Here is a 26,898-nt window from a genome sequence, read left to right as displayed (position 1 = left end):
GAGTCAAGGTCGGGCCAGGTCATTAAAGGAATGGAAACTCCTTACCGGACCCGTTGACGCTGCAGAGCGTGAAGAACACAGAAACGGGAGAGCACCAGTCCTCCTTTTTATTGGCAGAAACCCCACCTTCTCTATCAGGAAATTCTATCTGCTTCATCTGGGTTTTTGAAGCATTAAGGAGATGAGGCGTTTCACCAATCCCAGTGAGCCTCGTCTCAAGCAGGGGGAGAAAAACAAGTCTTCCCACCTCAGAGGGATGGGAGATGGGAGATACGGTGCCTCCCTACCTGGGTGGGAACAAAATCTACCTGGAGGTGTGAGCAGAAGGGACCTTGACAGCGAGTAAGCTGGGAAGGGAGCCGTGCAGGGCCCTCCACCCTGCTGGGGTCTCAGAAGAGTCTCCATCACTCATGCAGCAATCTGAAGGAACTTGGAGTATATTAAAGCTTTTGTCTTCTAGTTTATATTTGAGGAGTGCCTTAAAAAAAAAAATTAGACAAAATGACAGCTCAAGGACAGGACTTGACCAGCCTGGGCTGGAGCTTCCTGGAGAAAAGTGAAGGGACGACTCTTCCTGCCCAGTGACATGTGTGGCCATCATCAGTTGTCCATTACATAGGGAGCATATCCCACATGACGTACAAGCATGGCGTCATTTCATAGCCACACAACCGTAAGAGCCATTAGCATCCCCAGCTTAGAGATGAGAAAATAGAGGCTCTGAGAGTTGAAGTGACTTGCTCGCAGTCACACAGCTGGTGGGTGGTGAGGTCAGGATTCGAACCCAGGTCAGTCTGACTCCGCAACCAGAGATTACTGCTAGATCCAGAGAAAGAAATGTCTCCAAACCACCCAGGTGGGATCCTTATGCGGAACACTCAGTATGTTAGTTTCCTACAGCTGTTGTAACAAATTACCACAAACGTGGTGATAAGTGGTTTAATAGGACACAAATTTATTATTTTAGAGCTCAGAAGGAGGTCAGCAGTCTGAAATAGTTTTCCCTGGGCTAAAACCAAGGTGCTGACTGAGCTGCATTCCCTTCTGGAGGCCAGGAAAAAAATCCACTTCCTTGTCCTTTCCAGCTCCTAGAGGCTGCCTGCATCCCTTGGCTTGTGGCCCCTTCCACCATCTGCAAATCCAGCAATGGCTGGCCGAGTCTTTCTCACCATGCCTCCTCTTTAGTTCTCTCTTCTGCCACTCTTATCCCCATTTAAAGACCCTTACATTGGGCACCCAGATAATCCTAATCTCCTTATTTTAAGGTCAGTGCATTAGCAACCTTAATTCCACCTGCAACCTTAATTTCCTCTTGCTATGTAACATAACATATTATTCACAGGCTCTAGGGATTATGACATAGATATCTTTGTGGGGGGGTAATTATTCTTTCTTACACACTCAGAGAGGCAGCAAGTTCATGGGGTCACCAAAATGCAGGGTCTGGTTTTCATTTTTACATGGGGATTGAGAAACTGACTCACTTTGACCAAAATGTCCAAGAGCCTGAATAACAGGGTAAGCATGGTTTAACGCAGTGGGAAGACTGGCCTTTCAAGAGGACATTTCCATTCAAGGCACCCCCATCCTGGTCCTGATGGGGTCACAAAGACTTGACATGAGGATTATCTACTCAATCTTACTTATGTTTACTCTTAGAAAAGTAATTCCTGCTCATGCAAGATATTCAAACATTACAGAAGTGTGTGACTGTAAGACATTATAATGTGTTCATCAGAACCTGTTTCCTGCTCTCACTCGGCACACACTAGCCCTCTTTTCCCAGCCAATGAAGTGAGCAGGAGGGAAGGGAGCCCCTTCCAGCCTAGGCAAATGTTGTAGGGTCCTTGATTAAGAGTCAGTCCTTTTGAGAATAAAATAATGGGCATGGACTGGGCGCAGTGCCTCACGCTTGTAATCCTAACTGGGAGGCCATGGCAGGAGGATTGCTTGAGCTCAGGAGTTCAAGACCAGCCTGAGCAAGAGTGAGACCCTGTCTCTACTAAAAATAGAAAAATTAGCTGGGAATTATGGTGCATGCCTGTAGTCCCAGCTATTTGCAAGGCTCAGGCAGGAGGATCACTTGAGCCCAGGAGTTTGAGGTTGCAGAGCGAGACTCTGTCTCAAAAAAAAAAAAAAAAAATTGGTATGGGGAAGAAACAGATTCAGTTCTTACTCCTGTCAAGAAGTGATTCTCAATAAAACAAGACCCCAGATTGCCCTTCCTCAATAAACTTTGTCTCATGCTTGTAAAAAAAGAAAGAAAAAAAAGAAGTGACTCTCCATGGCTCTTGGCTGCACCCTCTAATTCCACCTTTGAGTCATCTTTTCTTTTTTATGAGAGACAGCACATTTGCAGATCAATAGTTTTCTTAGCCTGCTTCTGTTTGTATAAGTTTGAGGGCCTAAATGATTCTTTTCATTTTGTACATTTTCTGACCTTTTCAGATCAAGCTAGTGATGTTCCTGCTGATACAATTCTCTTAAAAACTATCTGGATCTCTTATGAATCTTATTGAGGCTTACTCTACTATACAAAAGCCACATACACAACTCTCTTTGAGATAAACTTTTTTTTTGTCTTGGGCTTCTAGTGAGAGATAACACTCTTGAATTTCTTAGAAGCCCTATCATTTTATTACTAAGTAAATTTGTGAGTCACACCCTTAAAATTTTAGGGGCCATTCTGTTTGCATGAATAGTATTCTGAGGCTCCTCCTTAAGTTTGTCTGAGATCTTAACAAAAGATCTACCAGTCACACCCTAGACTTCATTTTTAGATCTTTTAATTTTTCTGTCAGTACTCTGGATTTGATCTTTGCTCAGATGCATTTCTTATTTTTAGCATTGTTTGCATCTAGAGAGGCTTAGAATTTTCAAGTGTATCAAGTCTCTACTTCTTCATGTTTAACAGTGTTGCTAAACTTCCTGCCACTATGTAACATGGATCTTCTTCCAGTTTTCAATAAGATTCTCTTTATTTTGAGCTCTCACTTGCAGCCTCCATAAAAGATACAATGCTTCTATAAACAGTTTCTTCAGAACATTTAGATTTTCACTAAGGCTATCCTCAAAGTCCTTGCAGCTTTCCCCCACTTCTGAGTTCCAAAGCCATGTCTACATTTTTAGGTATTGTTTATGATAGCACCCCACTCCTGGCACCAAAGTCTGGATTTATCATCTGTTGCTGCATAACAAATTACTCCAAATTTAGTGGCTTAAAACAACAAACATTTATTATCTCTTATTCTTGGTATTCCAGCAATTTGGGAGGTGCTTAGTTGGGATGTCTGGCTTAAAGTCCACATGAGGTTGCAATCAAGATGTTGGCCAGGGCTACAGTCAACTAAAAGCTTAACTGGAGCTGGAGGATCTGTTTCCGAGTTTACTCACATGGCAGTTCGGCCATAGGCTTTAGTTTCTACCACAGGAGCCTCTCTGTAGGGCTGCTCATGGCATGGTAGCTGGCTATATTCTACTGGTCACACAGACCAATCTTTGTGCACTGTGAAAATAGACTACATAAGAGTTTAAATTCCAGGAAAGATCCTTAGGTTCATCCTGGAGGCTGGTGTTAGCGGTTGAATGGTGCATTCCCCCAAATGGTATGTCCATCTGCAACCCGTGAATGTGAACTTATTTGGAAAAGGGGTTTTTGCAGATGTAATTAAGTTAAAGATATCAGGATTAGATCATCTCTAATTATGCAGGTGGGCCCTAAATCCAATGACAAATGTCTTATAAGAAGAGAAGACACAAACAAGGTAGATCAGTGGAGAGGAAGGTAGAGATAAGAGTGATGGCTATAGGCTAACGAATGCCAAGGATTGATGACAGCCACCAGGAGCTAGGAAAAAGGCATGGAATGGATTTTCCCTCAAAGCCTCCAGTAGGAACCAACCTCGCCACTCCTTGGTTTACAGTAGTCATAGAACACTGATAGAGCTGGCTACCACAGAAGTCAATTCATCGATGTGATTCTCACTCTAAATTCAAAAGTGTGTATCTTAAGGTCTCCTATCTTTGCCTTGTGGAATCTCATGACAGCCATTTCACCAATATTTATTGAACACCTACCACTTGCCAAGCACTGTTCTCAGTGCTGGGGACACCACAGTGAACAAGAGACAAAAATCTCTGCCTTCACTCTCTACCTATCACATTCTAGTGCTGTTCACTAAAATGGAGCTTTCATTCTAGTGAGTATCAGTTCACTATCTTCAGACTTTGGCTCCTTCAAATTCCCCGTATTATAATGATCTTATATATACAGCGGAGGAAAACTAAGATAAAAAGTTCTGGGGTTGGAGGTTGCATTTAATAAATGAATAAACAGAGAATTCTACAACACTCCCAATTCAAGAGAAACATGGGGGCCGGGCATGGTGGCTCACGCCTGTAATCTTAGCACTCTGGAAGGCAGAGGCAGGCAGATTGTTTGAGCTCAGGAGTTCGAGACCAGCCTGAGTAAGAGCGAGACCCCGTCTCTACTAAAAAAAAAAAAAAATAGAAAGAAATTAATGGGACATCTAAAAATGTACATAGAAAAAATTAGCTGGGCATGGTGGCACATGCCTGTAGTCCCAGCTATTCAGGAGGCTGAGGTAGAAGGATTGCTGGAGCCCAAGAGTTTGAGGTTGCTGTGAGCTACACTGATGCCACAGCACTCTAGCCCGGGCAACAGAGTTGAGACTCTGTCTCAAAAAAAAAAAAAAAAAAAAAAAAAGGAGAAAGAGAGAGAGAAACATGGGGAGTAAATTATCCTTAAGCAGTTCTGCCCACAAAGCCTCGTCAAATCCTCACTCTTTAATTGGGATCCAGGAACATCTCTCCCAACACTCACTCAAGCCCCCTCATGCTCCTCCACCTTGTCCATTTCATTAGACGTTTCTCTTTTCTTTCCTGGTCTGGGAAACCCCTTCTATAGCAAATGTAATCAAATTGCTCGACCCTAGCCCACCACAGGGGTTGAGGGAAGACCAAAGTAATTATTTAGACTATTCAGAAGATAGAGACAGTATCTGATTAAGCATTATGACCTTGAAAATTATTATTACATACATTGAGCTTTCTTTTCCTGTGTGTGTGTGTGTGTGTGTGTGTGTTTATATAGCAACCAAAGAACAGGACATCTGCATTAAAAAAAATACATGATATATATGTATATGGACTCCATAAATGGAACACTCACACTAAAAATGCCACTCAAAATCATTCTGTGCACAGAACATATTACACAACAGTTACTTAGCTGCCTAGGATAGTGTTGGATTATTTCACAAAACCTGCATTCCCAGCTGGGTATTTGGCACTGGATGTGTCTCATTCCAAGTCGCGTTACGTGGTCTTTTCTCTAACACACTGGATCTCAACACATTGTATCCCGGTGTACGTGAGCACCACTTTGGGGGGATGAATCCTTATAAAGATAAAAATTCCTCCTAGAAGTAGTGATTTGCCATTACTGAGGCAGGTCCTGGGGTCTGCGTTTACCAGCTCCCTCAGTGGCTCTGATGCACAGAACCCCTGCTCTTGGCTATTCCCCTGCCCCCGGCCCTGGGCCATTACTTGGGTTATAAGTGACCTTTGCTTTTAATTGACATTCATCCTCTTCTTGGCCTTATTGGTAAACCTGATACACATACTCCTTTCCGGTCAGCGACAGCAAGTCACCTATGTCCTAAAGAACATCCCCTAATCTGCTGGGCTTAGCTTACTGTCACAGGTAGGTCCGGCCTTCCCTGGGAGCTATGAAAGCGTCTTCCCATAAAGGTCTCCTCTGGTCACCTGTGGGACCGTACAGCCAAGCATAGCTGTCAGTTTCAGATGGGCTCTCAGGCCACTCCTGGTATCGACATGAATCACCAGCAACATCTCAATCACATAAATTTAAAAACTGAGTGTTAGGAATATAAACTCCATTTTCTGAGAATTATTTACCACCCAGTGTCCCCTCTCTTGGGTTTCCAGAAGCCCAGAGCTACTTCCATGGGTCTGGGAAGTGGGACACCAAGTGAGGCCAGTGGGGACAGGAGCACACAAAGGAGGAATGAATACAGTCTGGGTTTGAGCTCTGCTCCCTGCCTGGGCTGGGATCTTGGAAACTGGCCCTTTCTTTCTCTGAACCATCCACAGTACCCTCATTCCTTATAGCTGAGGACATGCTCTTACAGGACTCTTGCAGAAAGTCAAAGTAGGAATGGAAGAGAAAGTGAAAGACTGCAGTCACTCAGACATTTGACGAGCACTTATTGAGTGTCTACTGTATGACAGGTAGACCCAGGAAACACAGTGGTGACAAAGCAGACATGCTGTCAGTTTTCATGGAACTCAGAGTCTATCAGGGTGGACAGACCTGAAATGACTAACAAAACAAATTTCTGCAAAATTGCAATAGTGATAAGTGCTAAGAAGAGGGCCAAGGTCAAAGTCATGGACCAGCAGTCAGGAGCTAGGTGTCAGGGAGCGCTCGTGAGGGCTGTGACCCTGAGCTGCTGGCTGCGTGAGCACAGAGGTTGGAAGGGTCTGGCTAGCAGAGGACAGCTCAGGTCAAGTAGATGACGCCCAGGAAGCTGGGCGAGGAGGATGATTCACACCTTGTATTCTGCCATCTGCGTGACATCCCTCAGGCTGGTCCCTCTGGATGTCTTTCCAGCCTCAATCTATCAAAACCCTTCCTATTTTATACTCAGCAGTGTACATGTCTCACTCACACAGCATGCATGGGGACAGTATGACACAGTGGTCAGAGTGCAGCCTGTGGAGCAAACAGACCTGGGTTCAAATCCTGGATCCACTGCTTATTGCCTGGGGGAGGCTTCATCTCTCTCAGAATCAGTTTTCTCTTCTATGAAATAACGAAATAATATTATGTACCTTACAGAATCAGTGCAAAGAATTAATTGTAAAAGTTTCCAAACAGTACCTAACACATGGTAAGTGGGGAATAAACATTAGCTATTAATATTACTAGTATTCTAAGACCTTTATGTGTAATAGCTCATTTATCCTGCAAAAACCCCATGATATTACTATTATTACTGCCATTTTATATATAAGGGTTCATTCATTCATTTAAAAATGTTAGGTACTGTGCTAGGAACTAGGATAGGCGGTGAGCAAAACAAACACAGACCCTGCTCCTAGATGCAGGAAGAGCAGTTAAAATGCTACTGGGCTTGCCCTGACCAAGTCTGGGGAACTCGAGCTTCAATATAAATAATGATAGCAATAATTATAAAATGTTATATAAAGCAGGAATCCACGAGTCCATACCAATATAAATAAATGAATGCACAAATAAATGAGGGGGGAGAAAATTCTTCACTATGTTGTAATGCCAACTAATATAATGTAGAAGAAACAATGTGGAGTTTTTTTTTAATCACAGATTGGCAAATAGCATAGTAATAACTGATTCAGGCAAAATCGTTGATAGATGCTAAAACCACAAGGTGAACATTTGATGATGAATAGTATATGCTCTCAAAATATTTATTATAATAAGGCAAACCATGACTTTATAGCAGCAAACTCTGATAAACACCACCTTAACCAAGTGATTAAAGTTAACATCAAAGCTGGGTGCAGTGGCTCATTCCTGTAGTCTCAGCTACTCGGGAGCCTCAGGCAGGAGGATTGCTTGAGCCCAGGTGTTTGAGCCCAGCCTGGGCAACATAGCAAGACCCCATCTCTTAAAAAAAAAGTTAACATTACCAGCAATGGGACAAACTGACACGTGCCTCCTGATTCAAAGCAATCAGGAAGACATGCAGTCACTTCTATGGTATTTCTGCCAAATATGCATAACCTGAATCTAACCATGAAGAAACATCGAGAAAACTCAAATTTAGAGACATTATACAAAGTGACTGGTTCATACTCTTTAAAGATGTAAGAACATGAAAGACAAAGGCAGACTGAGGGACTGTTCTAGACTGGAGATCTGACAACTAAGCACAACATGTGTTTCTGGGCCAGAACAGGAACATTACTGGGACAACCGGAAACTACGAATGTCTATAAGTTACATCACAGTATTGTATTCATGTTAATTTCCTGAATTGATAATTGTACCGTGGATATGAGAAAGGATGTGCTCATTTTCAGGGATACACACTAAGGGGTCCTCGGGGGTAAAGGAGCTGATATTTGCAGCTATCAAATGGCCCAGAAAATAATCATCATAATCTGTGTGCACAGATGCGGACAGATGGATGATTGATTGATAGATGGAAAATAATAAAGCAAATAAGGTAAACTGTGAACATTTGGAGAATCTGGATTAAGGACATACAATAGTTTTTTGTAGTATCTTTGCACACTTTTCCTCCTAAATCTAGGATTATCTAAAAATTAAAAGCTACCAACACATCAAGAAAAACTCCAACCCTCCCCCATACCTATCTGGGAGGAGGGGGACAGGGTGTGTGGGGAGACAGAGACAGAGATTGGACGGAGAGCGGTGCCTCTCTGCAGACAGAGTGGTTCCTGGCTGGTTGGTGCCAACAGTGAGCAACATTATTTCTGGCCGGTTTCCAGTGAGGGAGGAAACAACAAAGGAAACAGAGAAAGCTCTGTAGGCTGAGGGGCTGGTCGCTAGGGCAGGGAGGGGGAAGCAGGCCTGGGTGTCCTGGTAGCTCTGCAGTCACTGCCCCAGGGCTCTCTTCCCCCCAGGGAGGGGGCAGGAGAGAACAGGCTGCGGAGAAGGGAAGGGAAGAAGCCAGCATCCTAGTTAGTTTCTGCTAACCTACTATGTGCCAGGCACTATTTTGGGCAATTTACATATGCTACCTCACTCATTCTTGCAAACATTTCTGAGATAAACTCTGTTATTATCCCCATTTTAGAGATGAGGAAACAGCAGCTTAGACAGGTAAGGGCAGAGATTCCATTTGGAGCAGCATAGCGGAAGAGATACGCTATCTGACCCACATGCTGACAGCAACTAAAAACACTGGTTATTGATAAAATAAGAATTTTTAAAAAATAATTGATGACAAGACAGTATGGGACATTCAGAAGCCAAAAACTAAGTGAAAGTGGGAACCCAGGGAGGGAGACAGGGCAGGAAGCAGCCTTTGACCTTGAGGGCATTTGCCAAGCTAAGCAAGCCTTAGCTTTGTTACTCAGGGACTCATAGAGATTGTGTGGGACACAGGAGTCAATTCCCAGAGCCCTGGAGACTAACAGGACACCCCACCCCACCGCCTGCACAAGGCTGGATCTCCAGTAGTCTCCACCCTCAGGTCAGCGAGACACTAGGAGTGGGTCCCAACACTCACCTTCCCCACTAACATCTACAAAGAAGTCTCAGCACAGAGCTGAGAGTGAAAACATCTTCCCTGAGATTTCAGAATCCCAGCAGACTGTCAGTGATTTTGAAGCCTGAATTCACATTCCCTCATTAAACTAAAACATCTCAAGCTGAAGTTTTATATTAAAGTGTTCCTTCCGAGATTTTGGTATAGATGTAGAAGCAGAAGGCGGCAAATTCCCTCTTCTTTTCCTGGATGTTCAAAAAGCAGAAAGGTAAGCAGAAAAATAGTGCAGACTCCGTTGTACAAACCACAAACTCAAAAACACATGAAGACTGGCAAAAGCAATTCACACAACAGCCATGAAGGTGAAGTACACAGAAATTGCTTAGGGTAGCGAGTGAGGGAGGGGGGATGTTGAATAGCAAAGTAGCTCAGGAGTGGCCAATTTCAGAGAAATTCCAGCAAAAATACTTTACCTGTAGCCGAGGGCTCACTGTAAAGCAGAAGTCCTCAACCTTGGCACTATTGACCTTTCGGGCTAGATAATTCTTTGTTGTGGGGGCTGTACTATGCATTGTAGGGTGTTAAGCAGCATCTCTTAATGCTGGGTTCTACCTACTAGATGCCAGTAGCATCAAACCCCACCCCAAATTGTGACAACCAAAAATGTCTCCAGACAGTACTAAATATACTTGGGGGTGGGGGGCAGCAAAAATGAGCCTGGTTGCCAACTACTGCTCTAAAATAATAAACCTATACCACAAGCTATAGGTCAGAGGAGCACGGAGCAGAGATGGAGAAGCCTCATTGTGGCTGAGGGTGGCTGGGGGCAGGGAACAAATGTGCAGAGAAAATGGCACAATAGCCCAGGGCAGTGTATCTCAGAGAGCACCCGCAGAATTACACTCCCTTAAAGAAACTACAAATAGCTGGGCATGAAAATCCAGTTCATTCTATGATGTTTTAAGTTGAATTAGCACAGAATCAATACAAACATATTAAAGGAAAACTGTGAGAAAGGACAGGAAAGCCTACCAGACAGAGAACACTGGCCAGAAACAAAATTGCTACCATGGAATAGATGAAAAATCTGACCAAACAGTGTTCCATGAATTAATAAATCTTAATTAAAACAGTTGCCCCTGTGAGGGGAGGCCATACAGCAGAAATACAACAACTCGGTGAAGAAAGGCCAGACAATGGGAGGCAATGAAATGAGAACTGGAAGAACTGAGGGAAGAAGTATAAGAACAACAAAACTATTTCAAAAATGAAGACACCATTGGAAGGAGAACCTAGACACAACACAGTATGGAAACAGAGGATAGGAAAAGAAAAGTGAACAAGATGAGGCAGAATGAAGTAAATGATTTTTTTTAACTAGAAAGAAAATAGCAGATATAGAAAAAAAAAGACAAAAGAGAAACAACGGATACACAATTGGAATCTCTAAAGAAGAAAAAGAAAACAATAAAATACAATAAATACTTAAAAAATAGAAGGTAACTCTTTAAAAATCAAAGATGTGAATCTACCTAAAAGGTATTCTGTGTGCCAGGGAAAGTTGTCCTAGAATAGTCAACTCCTAGGCTCCTAATAAAAATCATTAGAAAGACAAAGAAAATATCATTTGAGCAGCCAGGCCAAATTTAAAAAAAATCAAATCATTTATAAAGGAATTATTCCCAGCAATATTCAAATATCAAACAGTGGCACAAAACTCACAGGATATTTAAGCCATTTGTATTTCTTCTTTGGATAAATGTCGGTTAAGTCCTTTGCCCATTTTTTAATTGGGTTGTTTGTGTTTTTGTTGCTGAGTTGAAATGTTCTCCATATACTCTAAATACTAGACTCTTATCAGATTTATGATTTGCAAACATTTTTTCCCATTTTTTGGGTTTTTTACTTTCTTTACAGTGTTCTTCTATAAAGAAAAAGAAAGCTTCTTTAATTCTGATGAAGTCCAACTTACCTATTTTTTCGTTAGTTGGTTGTGCATTTGGTGTTATATCTAAGAAATCATTGACAAATCCAAAGGCATGAAGCCTTATCCCTATGTTTTCTTGTATGAGTTTTATGGTTGTAACTCTTATATTTAGGTTTTGATCCCTTTTGAGTTGATTTTTGTATATGATGTGGGGCAAGGCCTCAACTTCAATCTTCTCCATGTGGATATCCAGTTGTTCCAGCATCACTTGTTGAAGAAACTATTCTTTACCCATTGGATGGTTTTGAGACCCTTGTCAAAAAACAACTGGCTATCAATGTATGGGTTTCTTTCTGAAGTCTCAATTCTATTCCATGATCTATATGTTTATCCTCGTACCACATTGTTTTGATTATTGTAGCTTTGTAGTAAATTCTGAAATTGGAAGTGTGTCTTCCAACTTTGTTCTTTTTCAAGATTGTTTTTTCTGTTCAGAGTCCCTTGCAATTTTACATGAATTATAGGATCAGCTTTTCCATTTCTGAATAAAAAAAAAAAAGGTCATTGGTATTTTTATAGGTATTACATATATTCAGGGTAATTGGATTCATTGTAATATAATTCAATTACGGATTCAGCAGATCAATTTCAGGAGTATTACATTAAATCTTCCAATCCATGAACTTGTGATATCTTTTCATTTACTTAGGTCCTCTTTAATTTCTTTCAGCAATATTTTGTAGCTTTCAGTGTACAAGTCTTGTACCTTCTTGCTTGAATTTATTTGTAAGTATTTTATCTTTTTCATGCTATTATAAATGGAATTGTTTCCTTAGTTTCTTTTTCAGATGGTTCGTTGCTAGTGTATAGAAATACAACTGATTTTTGTATGTCAATCTTATATCTTGCAAATTTTATGAATATGTTTATTAGCTCTATTGTGTTTGTTGTTGTTTCTTTAGGATTTTCTATGTAGAAATAGGATCATGTTATCTGTGAATAGAGATAGTTTTACTTCTTCCTTTCTAATTTGGATGCCTTTTATTTATTTTTCTTGCTTAATTGCTCTGGCTAGAACTTTCAGTACAATATTGAGTAGCAGTGGCAGAAGTAGGCATTTGTGCCTTGGTCCTGACCTTAAGGGGAAAGTTTTAAGTCATTCATCATTGAATTTGATATTAGCTCTGGCTTTTTTGATAACTGTGCTTTACCATATTGAGAAAGTTTCCTTCTATTCCTAATTTTCTGAGTGTTTTTATTATGAAAAGGTGTTAGATTTTGTCAAATGCTTTTTCTGCATCAATCGAGATGATTATGCGGTTTTTTTTTCCTTTGTTCTCTTAATGTAGTATATCACATTGATTGATTTTCTTATACTGAACCACCCTTGCATCATAAATCTCACTTGGTAATGCTGTATAATTCTTTTAATATACTGTTGCACTTGGTTTGCTAGCGTGATGTGAGAGACCAAAATAGATGCACCTATATCATTTAAGATGGACCCTAACATTAAGGAAATCAAGTTCCCTGTGGGTTAGGGGCTCAGGGCCCAGTTAGCATGGCAAATTTCTAAATTCCTATGGCTATAAGAAAAACCACACTTGCTAAATTCCCTAACACTAGGAATTATCAAATTCCTCCTAACTCTAATTTACAACCCTGACCATTACAACTCTGGTTGGACAGAGGACCAGCCTTACAAACATTTTTTCTGAGGAGTAACTACAGACCTTAAGCCAGTTTCAGCCAGCTTATAGAAGTTGCTCACAAACTGTCTTTGCTGATAGTTTGCCTTTTGATGTAAAGAGCCAATTCCATCTCATTTTAATGTTAAACCCTGCCCTAAAGTGAACATGGGTTGTATGTTACACATATGTTTACCCATTTTGCATGTGCTCAGCTCCTCTCATAAATATGTGTAGCTTCCCGTCCCAAACCTGCTGAATATGTATGACTCTATTGTGTAATACGGACCTTGTGAGTCATAAAAACCCGACCTGCCCCTTCCCTCCTCAAAAAGAATGTACCTTCAGCACATGCCGAAAACTGTCTCTTCCTGGTATATAAACAGATACAAACAATAAAGCTCTCCTTTTTACTATTTAGCCATCCTAGTGCTCTTTTGGATGCTACTAGTAATTTGCTAAGGATTTATGCATCTAGATGCATGAGGGATATTGGTCTGTAGTTTTCTTGTGGTGTCTTTGGCTTTGGTATCAGGGTGATGCTGGCCTCCTGTAGCGAGTTAGGAAGTGTTCCCTCCTGTTCTATTTTCTTGATGATTTTGAGAAGTATTGTTAATTCTTCTTTAAATGTTCAGTAAAAATCATCAGTGAAGCCATCTGGCCCTAGACTTTTGTTTGTTGGGAGGTTTTCGATTACTAATTCAATCTCTTTAGTTGTTATAGGTCTATAATGCACTTGGTTTTTAAAAAGCATTTTCAGATTAAGTCTCAAAATAAAATCCAACTCTACACTGTGTGCAAGAGACACACCTGATACAAGCTCAAGAGGTTGAAAACTAAAGGACGAGCAAAGGCAGACCAGGCAAATAAAAATAATAATGATGTCATGATGTGATTATCAAACAAGAATCAATTCAAGCCAAAAAACACTGATCAAAATGACAAGGTACTATGTAACATATCAGAGTGCCACACAAATTAAATGCAGATATGGCTGCTATGAATATCTGTGCAACAGGTAACCTAGTTGTTACATTTGTCAGGATTAATTATAGCAATGCAAGGAGGATAAGAGGAGACTTGAATTCACCTTGCATGGTGAGTCACACGGACAGCTCTGCTGCAACACAAGAGACCCACAGCCCAATGCCTAAGAGAAGACACAACTGTATTTTTCTCTATTACAACAGTGCAGAGAGGCAGACAGCTTTGTTTCACTCGGTAGGTCAGAGACCCAGGTTCCTTCCAAGTTGTGGTCCCATCATCCCCTAAGGCTGTGTCATCATCTCCTTGATAGAAGCCAAGTTACCACCTTATCCAAGTTATTCCTGGCAGGGGGGAGAGGAGATTGTGGAGCAGGAATGCCCATGATCCTGGGCCTGGTCCAGAGTGGCAAATATTACTTGCACTCACATATAATTGGAGAAAACTTGCCACTGGGTAAACCTAAATGCAAGGAGTAGGGTGGGCTGAGAGTGGTCTAGCTTCATGCCCAGGAAAAAGGATAGGACAGATTTTAGGGGAGTCTACCAGTCTATGCCCCAGTCTCTCCCTCTGGCCACTACACAACTGGGCGTGCTCATTTCCCCAGGAATAGAACACACCTGACCGTTCTCCCTGGGGGACAAACCGACATCCATCCAGCTGTTGTACCCATGGTCTCTGTGTGATGCACAGACCTTTCATAGGTTCAGACATGGTTCCTTGTGGTCTGATGACCTATAAGCTAAAAAACGATTCATCTGTCCCACCCACCTGCCAAATACACGGTGGTGGAACACGGAAAGGAAACCCACAGTAATACCCCCATTCGGAAGCAAAAGCATGGGCAATACAGAGTAGTCTCTGGGCAGGAACTGTGAGGACCCCTGTCCTGACAGGGGAAGATGTCTGGCTGCTCTGGTTTTGCCCTCTAGAACATTCTGCCTTGTTGTCTGTTATACTCATCTGAAGTAGGTATCAGAAAATATGTCTTCCTTGAGGGCTGTTTGGGAACCTAAACAATTATGGGCTTTTATAGTTTCTTTGGAAAAAACAATTCCCTGGAAGATTTATTAGGGTGCAAGTCTATTTGCTCCCAGTCATTGCATGAGGCAGTAACCACAGGTTGTGCTATTTTCTCACATATTTCTCAAGCCTGCTTCACTTCTTTGCTTCCTTGTCTAGCCACACCTCTCCGCCTCACATTAATGACAGCTATTTTGAGAACTCCTGCATAATAGGCTTAAGAGAGAAGCAACACCTTTAGTCTAATCCTTGCCTTGGGGCTGGATCCCTTGTATAGATGTTTTGCTTAATTGGATAGTGTTTGAGAAAGGCTCTGGGCCCAGACTCTCTGATCTCCTGCTGTTTGGGTTACAGAAGCAGTAGGCTTTTTCAAGGAGCCCCTAGATTTCTAGACACTTCCCTTTCATCTCTGTTTGAAATCTGGCCAGTACTTGCAGAAGTCATCTCTTTTCTTTGCATATCTTCCCGAAAGTATTGAGAAACAACTGTTAATAATACTTACTAACTTTTTAGCTTTTCCCAACTTCTCCCTGAGTTACAGCCTTGGAAGGCACAGGATCTGCCTTTCAGGCTATTGCAAGAGAGAATTTCACCTATTATTTGGCCAAGAGTCCCCAGATTTTTCAGCCAATAATATCTGTGTGCCTGCTGCCTGCCTGCCTGCCCGCTAGGTTTCAGTGAGGCAGCACCTCACTCTTGGAGCCAATCTTTAGATTTGTTAGGGTGAGGATTGTTGACTTTGAGAGAATAAGAGAGAGCGAGACAGACAACAAAACAGGGACTTACAGAACAAAGAAGTTTCCCTCTTTCTCACTTAGTAGAAGGAGCTGAGCATTCCAGGCTGGCGGGTTCCTTCCAAACGGCCAGTGCACCATCTCTAGGGCCGTGTCCTCACTAGCACGGTGGAATGAGCCGCCACCACATCCGGTTGCAGCTGGTAGGAAGAAGGCAGGCAACATGGAAGCGGCATATTTACAGTCGTGAGACCTACTAGGTCTAGAAATGGTACAGGTCTTTCTACTCATATTCCATTGAACAGAACTTAAGTCTTGAGAAATAAAAATAAAATCCTAAGCCTCCTATAAGTGACTGCACAGACCTTCTTTTAGCCAAGGGGACCCCAGAAAAATCTTAAGAACAGCTCCCAGCCGTAACTGGAGAGGAGGTCAGACGTGTACCCCTCTCTTGCTCACGGCCATTAGGTTTTCTTTCCTAAGGGCCAAACAGAAACCAGCCCTTTGGAAAGACTTGCCCACCGCTGATTTCAACCAACCTCGAGACTGCCCCTCCCTTGTGCAGGTTTGCTCCAGCGAACGGGCATTCCTTCCTGGTAGGAGACCACCGACCATGCAGCGGTTGTGGCCAGTCTACAGAGGCTGCACACAAAGGGTTTTCGTGTCTTCTGCTTCAGCTTTTGACGTCAAAGGGTTGAAAACTCCACCCTGGTATCATGCTAATGCCGTCAAGCATATGAAGCCCAATTGCGCATGCCCATGTTTCTCTTGCCATCAATATTCATGACTCCTCCTGTAACTTACTAAATATGTATATGCAGGCACCCCACTCAGCATAAATTCCTGAATTACCCCTCCCTTGAAGTGCCTGTCTCTGGTCTTTGCTTTTCTTCCCAGCCTGCAAGATGGTCAGCCTGTAGGCTCCAACCCTTTATGAGAAATAAGGCTCTCCCTTTCCAAATTTATGAACGTTGTCATTCTTCAGTTGACAGTCTCACGGGCCCACCAATCTATAAGAAGGGCTAGTAAATGTAATCTAGTCCTGTCCCAGGAAAAATATGAAGGCAGATTGCAGTAAATATCTATCGGTCTGTATCGCAGATACATAGGATATAAATAATATAACTTATTAGGTAGATCTAACATATGAAAAGAGTAAGCACACCATTATTTTCATGTGACCATGGGACTTTTACAAGGTCACAAAGAATAATCTCAATAACTATCCAAAAAGAGTAGTACTATAGAAAACATTATCTGCCATAATGAAACCAAAGAAAAAATAATAATAACTAAGAAAAGAAATATATCCCTCCAGTTGGAAAAAAATTACAACTTGCATTTAAACAACTTTTGGGTCAAATAGAAAATACAAACTAAAACTTCAGTATTCCCATAAAATAGTAAAAATCAAATATACTTAAAGAAGTACTTGGAGGAACAGTCATAGCCTTAAATATCTACATCAATTAAAACATAAACAAAGAATAGTTCAAAGCAGGTTCAGCTGATCCAGCCACTTTCCGTGGGGTTTGCATCCTATGGCAGACCAAAGGCAGGTAATTGATAAACCTCAGAACACACAACAGCCAGTAAGATGGGTATCACGGGGCATGGGCTGGGGGTTGCCGGCTCCTGGGTCTGGCCTCTCCTGGAACATCTCCCACATTCTGGACAATGGGGGAAGGGAGCATCTCTGTCAGATCTTCCCCGGAAGAGAGGCAGCCAGAGGTTTCCTACAGGCCAGCCAGCTGGTCCCAAAGAGCTCCAGTGGGGGCAGGAGCAGGGCTGCAGGGCAGGGGCACATTGGCAGGGGATCCAAGCCTGCTGTGGGATGGTGCTCAGGCTGTTATTTTGAGTTTGGCATAAATTACTCAGCACAGAACAGTCCAGCTCAGTTTCTGGGGCTCTCCCCAAGTCTAGAAAGAGGAGTGGGGTGGGGATGCTGCAGTTTCAGAGAAGGTTCTGCCTCTGCCTCCTCATCTGTACATGAGGGGGCCTGAATGCCTGATCTCTATAAACACTGCCTGCCTGCACGGTCCCTAGGGCCAGGATTCTAAGACTTTAAGTTAACTGCAGAATTTAAAGCTTGGAGGGCCCTCAGGGAAGGAGAGCGAAAGTGATTTGTTCAAGGACACACAGGAAGGGAGGAGCAGAGCCTGGGCTAGGGTCTGGCATGTCCCAGTCCCAGCCAAGACTCTTACTGTGTCACTTCCATCTCTCCTGCCCCCTGCCCCTACTGCCAGTAGAGAACATCCTCCTAGTCTGAAGCAGATTGAGGGAAAGGACTTGCATTCGTTATGTTAATTCCAAGTGCAATAATCAAGAGACCCAGCAGGAATGCACCGGTTTGGAAAGAAGACAAGTGTATTTCTCTCTCAGCTTGAGACCATTCCACAGCCACAGGCAGCTCAGTGTCATGAGGCCCTGTGGGCACTGTCATCATGCTTGGTCAAAGGCAGGCCACAGATATGCCATGTTGTGTCTTTTGGGAAGAACAAGAGCATGAGGGCGACATGCACACAGTCTTAAGGCCTAGGCTAGGCCCCTTCCCCTGGGGGGAACTTAGTCCCACGCTATGGTTTGAACGTGTCTTCTTTCTCCAAAATTCACATTGAAACGTAATCCCCACTGTGGCGGTATGAACAGGTGAGGCCTTTTGGGAATCAATTATGTCATTAGTGCTTCACCCTCAGGAATGGATTAGTGCCTTATAAAAGGGCTGGAAGGAACTAGCTCAGGCCCCTTTTTGTCCTTCCCTTTCCATCATGTAAGGACAAGGCGTTAATCCCCTCCGGAGGATGGAGCAACCAGGCACCATCCTGAAGCAGAAAACAGCCCTCACCAGACCCCAGTCCTGCAGGCACCTTGATCTTGGCCTTTCCAGCCTCCAGAATGATGAGAAATAAATTTCTGTTCTTTATAAATTACCCAGTCTAAGGTATTTTGTCATAGCAGCACAAGTGGACCAAGACAGCCTATGACCATGCTCGCCACAAAGGAAGGAGGCTGTGGGACTTAGTCTAGCCTTGTGCGAGGAGGATGGATTTTCATGGACCATTGGCAGTCTCCACTGCGGTTGGCCCGACTGGCTACCAGATATCCGTGTGATCCTTCTTCTCACAACAAATCACTCTTGTCCCTCTTCAAGAAAATCAATCTCCAAGTCCGCCTAGTCGCACGCCCAGATCAAAGCGCAGGACATCTCAGAGACAGGAAGTGCTCTCCAGAGCCACAGGTGGTTCCTCGTGGTCCAGTGACATATAAACTGCAGTACGAGTCTCTCCCCACCCCCACCCCCACCCCCACCCCCTCACACACACCCCATACAGCAGTGGACAGGGAAAGGAAAACCACAATAAAAACTTTTATTTGGAAAAGAGAGGAATGGAAGCACCCAGAAGGCCCCAGTGCACAGCCACAGGCAAACTCCGCTGGCAGGAATGGTAAGGACCCTGTTCTAGCCAAGAAGGACATTCCCCGGGTGGCTAATCTGGCCAACTGCTGCTGGGAGATTCTTTTCCCCTCATCCTCTGTGGCCACATCTGCAGCGAAGCAGATACTAAAAGGCCTGGCCTCCTCAGGGTTTGTTTGGGGGTCAGTCATAATCACCAGCTCCTATTCCTAGTTTCCTTGGCAATAAAATTCCTTCAAACGCTTAAAAGGCTTCTTCTGGTCTATGTGCTTCCAGATGGTTCCAGGTGCCAATAACCACACCCAGAGATGTCTTCTCTGCAGAGGTCTGAGGCCTTTTATATTACTTTGTTCCTGCTTTGGCTGTCTGCATTTTGGCTACCTTGGGGCTATTCTAAAACAACAGATTTGAGTGGGAAGATAATGCCCTTAATCTAACCTTGCTCCAGGCTGGATCTTTTGCTGGGCTTCTTGGGTGGCCTTTGAGAAAGGCTCTGAACAACAGTCAGAACTCCTGCTGTGTGGGTTACAAATGGCTTTCTGTAAGGACCCAGGTTTCTAGATACTCCATTACTTTTTATCTCTCCTCTCTTTCTTCTAATAATTTACTAAAAGCCACAAAAAGCAGCTAATGCATACTAATATTCTGGTTCTAGGCTGAGCATGGTGGCTCACCTGTAATCCTAGCACTTTGGGAGACAGAGGCAAGAGGATCACTAGAGGCTGGGAGTTTGAGACCAGCCTGGGCAATATGGCAAAACCCCATCTCTACAAAAAATTAAAAAAATTAGCTGGGCATGGTGGCACATGCCTGTAGTCCCAGCTGCTGGGGGCGCTGAGGAAGGACGATCACTTGAGCCCAGGAGTTTGAGGCTGCAGTGAGCTATGATCGTGCTACTGTGCTCCAACCTGGGTGACAAAGCAAGACCCTGTCTCTAAAAAGAAAACAAATTCTGGCTCTTTCCAACCACTTCCCCTAGATCTACGGGCTTGGTTATCACATGATCAGCCTTCCAAAGTGTCATAAAAAGGGTTTTACCGAATGCTTTGCCAAGGGAAAATAAGGGTCTCCAACTTTCCAGCCTGCAATATGTGTACCTTCCCTGCATGCAGCAAAGCCACTGTCACTGCCTTGTATTTTAGGGGTTTTCTCAGGACAGCACCCCACTGCCAGAACTGTACTAATTTCTGTTTATATGTCATAAGCGAAGTCTATTATAATAAAGACTCCCCAGTAGTGGCTCAGAGAAGACAGAGGCGTAAGCTGTCATGTGTCTATGGTGATCATTCCTGACTGACAGGCTGTTCGGTTCCACAAGGTCACTCAGGGGTCTGAGGCCCTTCCACCTTGTTTCTCTGACATCCCCTCATTGGGAGAACGAGCTTGGTCACCGCTAGGTTGCAGGCACAACTATGTTCCTACTTGTGGGAAGGGGAAAGACGGCCAGGCAGGGAGGTGGGTACCCCACAATCTTAAGGCCACACAAGAGAATCTGGCACAGGGCCAGCAGACCATCATGACACAGATCTACTTGGTAAACTTTGCCATCTCCCTATAGCCTCCCTATAATAGTGCCCACCATCCTCCCCTGTGCCAAGTGGGCATGGAAGCACTGGGAACCTGCCGGGGGTTGGAGGGTGTGCTAGACCCGGTTCTCCAGGAAGCAGACGCCAGGATGGGATTAAACATGCAAGGATCTCATGAGGAGACATGTCTGTGTGAAATGACATAGGGAGGGAGCCAAGAAAGGCTGCGAAGACCACAGGCTGCGGGGCAAGTGTGACCCTGAGTCATGCAGAGAGGGAGAGAGGTTGTCTGTAGACTGCTCTGCAGGCTAAGAAAGCTTCAGCAGAGCCACTAGGAAATCTTTGAACCAAAGGCCACCAACAAAGAAATCTAAGAAATCTCATGTCTCCCAGGAATGGTTCTGCCTCAGTACCCCAGCCATGCACAGGTTGGTAGGGAGCAGCCTGTGGAGGTTCAGCCTTAGCCAAAGGAGGTAGTGGGTGTCAATGCCAGGCCGCTGTCGGTCAGTTACACTCCTTGTAGCAGGAGATCTGCAAAGCTCATTATCCTCATAGCTACCACAAGGGGTTACAGTAAGAAGTTGGGGTTTATATCCTAGAAAGAGCACAGACTTTGGGATTAACAAAATACTAGGTTGCAAGACAGTTCACCCCTGACTACCTGTGGCTATTGTCAAGAAACTTAACCTCTCTGATCCTCAGTTTTCTCATCTGTAAAATGCCTGAGAAACTTTATCAGGATGAAGGTGGACTACCAACAGGAGGTGCTCCCTGAATGGTGGCCTTCATCCCCGCTCCCATGTTTCCAGAGCCCAAAGGGGCTAGGGGCTGCCCCAGATGTGCCTCAGGAGGAAGGACTCCCAAGCCCACAGCGGACACGATTTCCTGGGATGGCAGACGGCCCTTCCCTCCCAACCCCACACCAGGTGGGCCCAGAATCGGACACAGTGGCTGCAAAGGCCGAGCTGGCTTTTAAATCAGTCCAAGACAAGCCCTGCTAAACATCTCCTCCAGGGCCAAAGGGAAATATTTAGGAGAGGCTGTGGCCAGAGCTGGGATGGCCTCTTGTTACCTTTGCCTTGCCTGGGCTCCAGCTTGTTTGAAAACTCATCACCCAGGAGAGGATTGTGGGCTGAGGCCCAGGCAGGGAAGGGAAGGAAGCAGGCCTGTAACTCCAGACGGCTGGGCAGGCGTCCACCCACCCAGGCTCATGCCTGCTCTACAGCTCCTGACCCTCTCTCCTCCAGCCCCCATTCTCCCGAGCACTTCTTTCTACTCCTTCCCTCCTTCCTATCCACATGGGCCTCTCTTTCTCTCTGTCTCTCACTCTGTCTCCACCCCAGGGTGGTGAACCAACACCAGTGAGCACCTATCAAGCTGTCCACCCTAACAGGCGGTCCTCGTGCTTCTCATCTCTTCCCGTTCTCTGGTTCCTGACTCTGTCTCTCCGTATCTCCACATCTCTTTCCATTGACTTCTCTCTGTGTCTCTGAGTTTCCCTGTCTCCCTGAGAGATCTCCTTCCTCTCCACCTCTCTGGCTCTCCTGCTCTCTCTTGCTCCTTCACTGCATGTCTCTCCTGTGCTTCCCTCCTCTTCCACCATTTGGCCACCCAGCCAGGCCCAGCCCACCTCTCCCTGGAGCTGTGCACTCCCGTGGGATGCCTTAGGGCACAGGGAACAGCCCAGCCCAGCAGTTCCTCAGGGACCTGGTGGGGGCTCACTACCCCCCAGTCTCTCCTGCCCCTCCCTCTGTGCAGGGCAGCGACATTCAGAACCAGAGAGCACCCCCAGTGTCATGCAGGGGCCACAACCCCTCTAACTCTGCAGTACCCCCCCCCACGTCACTGCTCCCACCAGACTTCTTTCCACTTCAACCCTTAGAACTGCCAGTTATAGGCCAAACTAAGAAACTGGGACAAATAGGACATCACTTTTATACTAAGCAGTGGAGCATTAGCTTAATTAAATGTGGAGTATCTATTCAACAGAATTTGTAAAAATTATGATGAAGATCCTTACATACTGACATTAAATACAAATGCAATGAAGCAAAAAAGCAAGTTGAAAAATAGCATGTAGAACATAAACGCACCTTATAAAAGAAACTAAACATGCATATATAGGCATAACTTCCAAAATGTTAACCTATTTATCTCTGAGTGGTGGGAGTATAAGTCACTTGTTTTAAATTATAATGAACAAATATTTCTTGGGCAATAAAAAATTAGAAGAATAATTTAAAAGCAAACTAGGAAGTAGGCAAGATGGTTGCTGATCTTTCTCATTGCCTCTTTGTTTCTTCTAACCCAACAAACATTTCAGAAGCACCTCGTCAGTGCTGGGCCTGCCTGCAGCTGAGCAGGGAGTCGAGTGGCGGGACAAGGTCCCAGAAATAACCCTCGATACTGGCCAGGGTGATCCAAGGAGACCCTAGGGTAGGCCGTCAGCTGGGTAGGGATGAGGGCCGGCAGGAGGAGGAGGTTCTTCTGCAGGAGAAGGCTGTCCAGAGGGGAGGATCTCGGCCTGAAGGGTCTAGAAAGCCCCCTGGGGGGTGTTCCAGATTCTTGGGGCATGTGGCTGTTGAAGAGTAGAAACATGAGCCACTGCGGAAGAGGTAAGCGGGGGAAGGATGTCGGGGTCCTTCCCTCTGCCCTCGGTGAGTCTCTTTGGGGAAAGAGCCTGGGGCTGGGCTCTGAGGGTGTCCCAGCCCTTCCCCCCTCCTCCTGCCCTAGGGAGCTCAAAGCAGCCCAGTGACAGCAGCTGGGGACTGGAATAAAGCATCAACCTGAGGTGGCCTTTGCAGATAAGGACCTCCTGTCACGACTCCCCTCCCCCCCCCCACCACAATGGAACCCCGTCGTTGGGGACTGCTGTGGCCGATGTGTCCTCAGGGGCTGGGACAGGGGCCAAAGACTACAGCAGCCAAGGTCACGGGCCTGTCCTCTCTCTGAGCAAGTGGGAAGGACATCCTCTCAGGCCCTGTGGTTCTATTTTTGTTTCTTTGTTTTATTTCCTCTGCTCTCTCTTCTTCTGCGAAGCCCAGGGCTGCCAGAGGTGCGGCGTGACGGAGACGGCCGTTCCCACGGCGGGTGGCGGAGCTGAGAGGACGGGTTTGCTGGGGAGACGCCTGCGCCCCCAACCCCACCACTAGAGGGCGCCCGAGCACGGAGCCGCGGCAGCCGGGACACGGAGTGGCAGCGCCTCTGCGCTCTGCTTCAGTCTCCGCTCCTCAGCCCACAGCCTGGACTGGGGGGGTCAGCCTGGAGAACTCCCGGGGGGGGACGGTGGGCTGGGAGGGGGCCCGAGGTGTGCGGACTCGCCCTCCTCAACGAGTGTTGTTTGTTACACCTGACCACCTGCTGCCAGGTGACGCTGCTACGCTGCTAACCCGGAGGACGTAGGGTGCCGCTGCTAACGAGCACTGCAAAGACACTGCTGTGGTGCAAGGAGCAGGGGACCGGGAGTCGGGAGCACTGGCTGAGCCTCCGCTCCTGTCCGTGTGATCTTTCCCTTGCCGCTGGCTTTGCCTCCCCATCTGTAAACAGAGGCAGGGGCGGCGTGGGGCAGGACTCGGTGGCACCCAAGCACCCTTCAGGCTCCGACCCAAGACAAGCCCCACCCTCCTCGAGGAACCCCAAAGTGGGCAAAAGAGGACTGGAAGAACGGACCGAAGGACAGAGCCGCCGTTTGCTCCCGCAGCACCGCTGTGGCTGAGTTAGCTGCAGAGGCACCTGCAGGCGACAGTGAGTGCGCACCCACTACTCCCGCCCAGCCCAGGGGGGTTCCTGGCCCTCCCTCGGGTCCCACGGCCCAAATAACCCCGCCCGGGTCTCGGAGTGCTGGCTCCGGCATCCCCCCACCCGCCGCCAGAGCGAGTGGTGTCTTCTGCGGCGGGTGTGGGGCGGGGACACTAACCCCCGGCTCCCTGAAAGGTCAGCTGAGCCGAGGAGGGCGCTGTCCAGCCTCACACGCCCACTTTGCCCCGCCAGCGGCATCACTCCGTCCCGGACGCGGGCGATGGGGGTGGGGGATGGGACAGGAGCGCTCTGGGCCGGGTGTGGGTCCATTAGAGGCAGGTGATGGACCCGCGCATTGGGGCGCGACCTCGTTCTGGTGACTGAAGCTAGTGGAGGCACCTCCACCCGGGGCTCCCCAGCTCCCTGGCCCCATCACCACCTCCCTCGCCTCTCCCAGTCTTGGGAACCTGGGCCCCGAGGGTTCAAGAAGTCAAGAGCCTGGAGAAATGCACTGTGCAAATATATTGACTTTATTTGTCTCCGTTCGGGAGCCTCACAGACATATTCAGGTAAAAAGATCGTTAAATAAACGCCTTCAGCCATCGCAATGCAAAAATAAATATCAATCCTCCGGCCGCAGCAGCAGCTGCGCTGCGCCCAAGTCCCATCGGCTGCGCCTAAGAATTATAAAAGTGTTCAGCGAGAGTGTGTTGGCGTGAGTGTGGACGGGTGTGCGCTGGGGCCACGGTGCGGCGGTGTGCAAAATCGGAGTTGCAAACCACTAAACAAGGGCGTGGAGCGGCGACCCGGGCGGCCCCGGCGACCGCGACCCGACTCAGCGTGGGCGCGGCTCCCCGCACACACTCACGGAAGAGTTCGTACTGGGAAGAGTTAAAAAATAAACATTTACAAGGGCAAAGAAAGCGGCCCCCCTCCCTGGCGCCCCGCGCGCTCCGAGCCAGGGCGAGCGCAGTGGAGGACGCCCCGACCAGCTCGCAGTCGGGCGGTAGGTAGTCCAAGCGCGCTACAGGCGGGGGTCCCCGGTCCTCAGGGGTCCCCCGGGGCGGGGCGCGGGCCCTCTCGGGGTTCGCCCGCCGGTCCCCTGGCGGGCCGCGGAGGCGCGCGCGTCCCCCTTCCGGGCGGAGCCCCTCACAGGGCCGAGTCGGAGTCGCTGGAGTCCAGGCTGTTCCTCAGTTTGCAGCTGCTGAGCTGCTCCCTCTGCAGCGACAGGCTCTGCGTGCTGCGGCGCAGGCACTCCAGGCTCTGCAGGAACGACTTCTTGGCCTTCTCCTCTTCCATGGGGGACACCCCCTCCTCCTCCACCTCCTGGATCTCGTCGAAGGTCACCGGCTGCGTCTTGAAGCGGGACTGGCGCGGCCGCCGCAGCCGGCCCTTGCCCTTGGACAGCTTGGCGGGCCGCACGGGCTGCGGGAACTCGTCGGCCAGGCACACGAAGTGCGGCATCACCGCCTGGTAGCTGGAGCAGATGCCCATCAGCTCGCCGGGCTTGGCGGCCGCCATGGCGCCGCCGGCGTCTGCGGGGCCGGGCGGCGGGGCTCCGGGACTCTCCGGGGGCGGCCGCTGCGCCGGGGCCCCCCGGGAGGCAGCAGCCTGGGGCTCACCGGGCGGGGGATCCAAATCTGCTGCGGGGTGGCGGCGGCCCTCGCGGGCCCGGGCCAGCGCTCCTCGGGAGGGCGGGCGAGCGGGCCCGTCGGGGGGCGCGGGGCTCCGGGGACGCTGCTCCGAAGCGCTCGCCGCCGCTGCTGTCGCCGTCTGCCCCGCGGCTGCCCGGCTCGCGGCTTATATAGCCCGCTCCTGCCCACACGGCTGCGAGCTCGGATGACAGCGAATGCCATTTAAAGCGTGCGCGCCCCGCGCCCTTCCGCCTGACGTCGCCCCGCCACTCTGGAAAAGTATCGGCCCCTTCCCCGGAGCCGCCCGCCCCCTGCCAACCCGGCTCCGGAAGGCAGGCCCCGCCCGCGGGGGTTCCGGGCGGATCCGAGGCCCCGAGAGCACGCGGCGCCGCCGAGCTGCTCACGGGCCAGGGGTCCTCGGATGCGCAGGACTGGGCGGGCGCTGTCCCTTCTGGGATCACCCCACTCCCCACGTCTGTAGCAACCCAGGTGTCCGCGGGGACGCAGGTCCCCCGCCCCCAACCCCAGATGCACACACTCAAGGAGCTGGTTATTCCGCCGCGGGTTCCGCGCGGGGCGCCAGGCAGCTACTAGCTCTGCTTGCAGCCAGGAGAACCGGGGCGCCCGGCTCCCCAGAGCTGAGCTCGGAGGAAGGGGCGGGCTTCTACTCTAGATCCTCTCCACCCCCTCCCCAGACACGCACACACACAGACACGCGCGCCCGCGCACGAATGCAAACACACCCCAATTATTCCACTCCGGTTCTTCCCTTCCCTGGATGTCTTCTCTCTGTCTCCTCACTCCTCCTCCCACCAGGTCACCCCCATTCATGCTCTGAAGAATGACACTTAGATAAGGCACTGACAACAACAACAATAGCTACCATCTGGAGAGCTTACTCCAAGCCAACCAGTGAGCTCTGTTTTACATATATCATCCTATTTAATCTTCCTAACAGCCCTGCGA

General features: G+C 47.3%; 1 protein-coding gene across 1 annotated transcript; it reads right to left on the bottom strand.

Annotated features, from left to right (window-relative positions):
• Positions 1–24,807: 24,807 nt before the first annotated feature.
• C7H11orf96 (chromosome 7 C11orf96 homolog) lies at positions 24,808–26,199 on the bottom strand. The gene has a single exon (XM_045557861.1). The coding sequence runs from the start codon at positions 25,817–25,819 to the stop codon at positions 25,448–25,450; it is 372 nt and encodes a 123-aa protein (XP_045413817.1). The 5' UTR covers positions 25,820–26,199; the 3' UTR covers positions 24,808–25,447.
• Between the last annotated feature and the right edge of the window lie 699 nt (positions 26,200–26,898).

Source organism: Lemur catta, chromosome 7 (assembly GCF_020740605.2).
Source record: "Lemur catta isolate mLemCat1 chromosome 7, mLemCat1.pri, whole genome shotgun sequence".
Classification (NCBI taxonomy): Eukaryota; Metazoa; Chordata; class Mammalia; order Primates; family Lemuridae; genus Lemur; species Lemur catta.
The sequence above is the reverse complement of the archived record's forward strand: the minus strand, read 5'-3'. Positions and strand labels throughout refer to the sequence as shown.

Excerpts from the sequence above, each read along its gene's own strand:
- C7H11orf96 (XM_045557861.1), bottom strand. The coding sequence starts at position 25,819 with ATGGCGGCCGCCAAGCCCGGCGAGCTGATGGGCATCTGCTCCAGCTAC.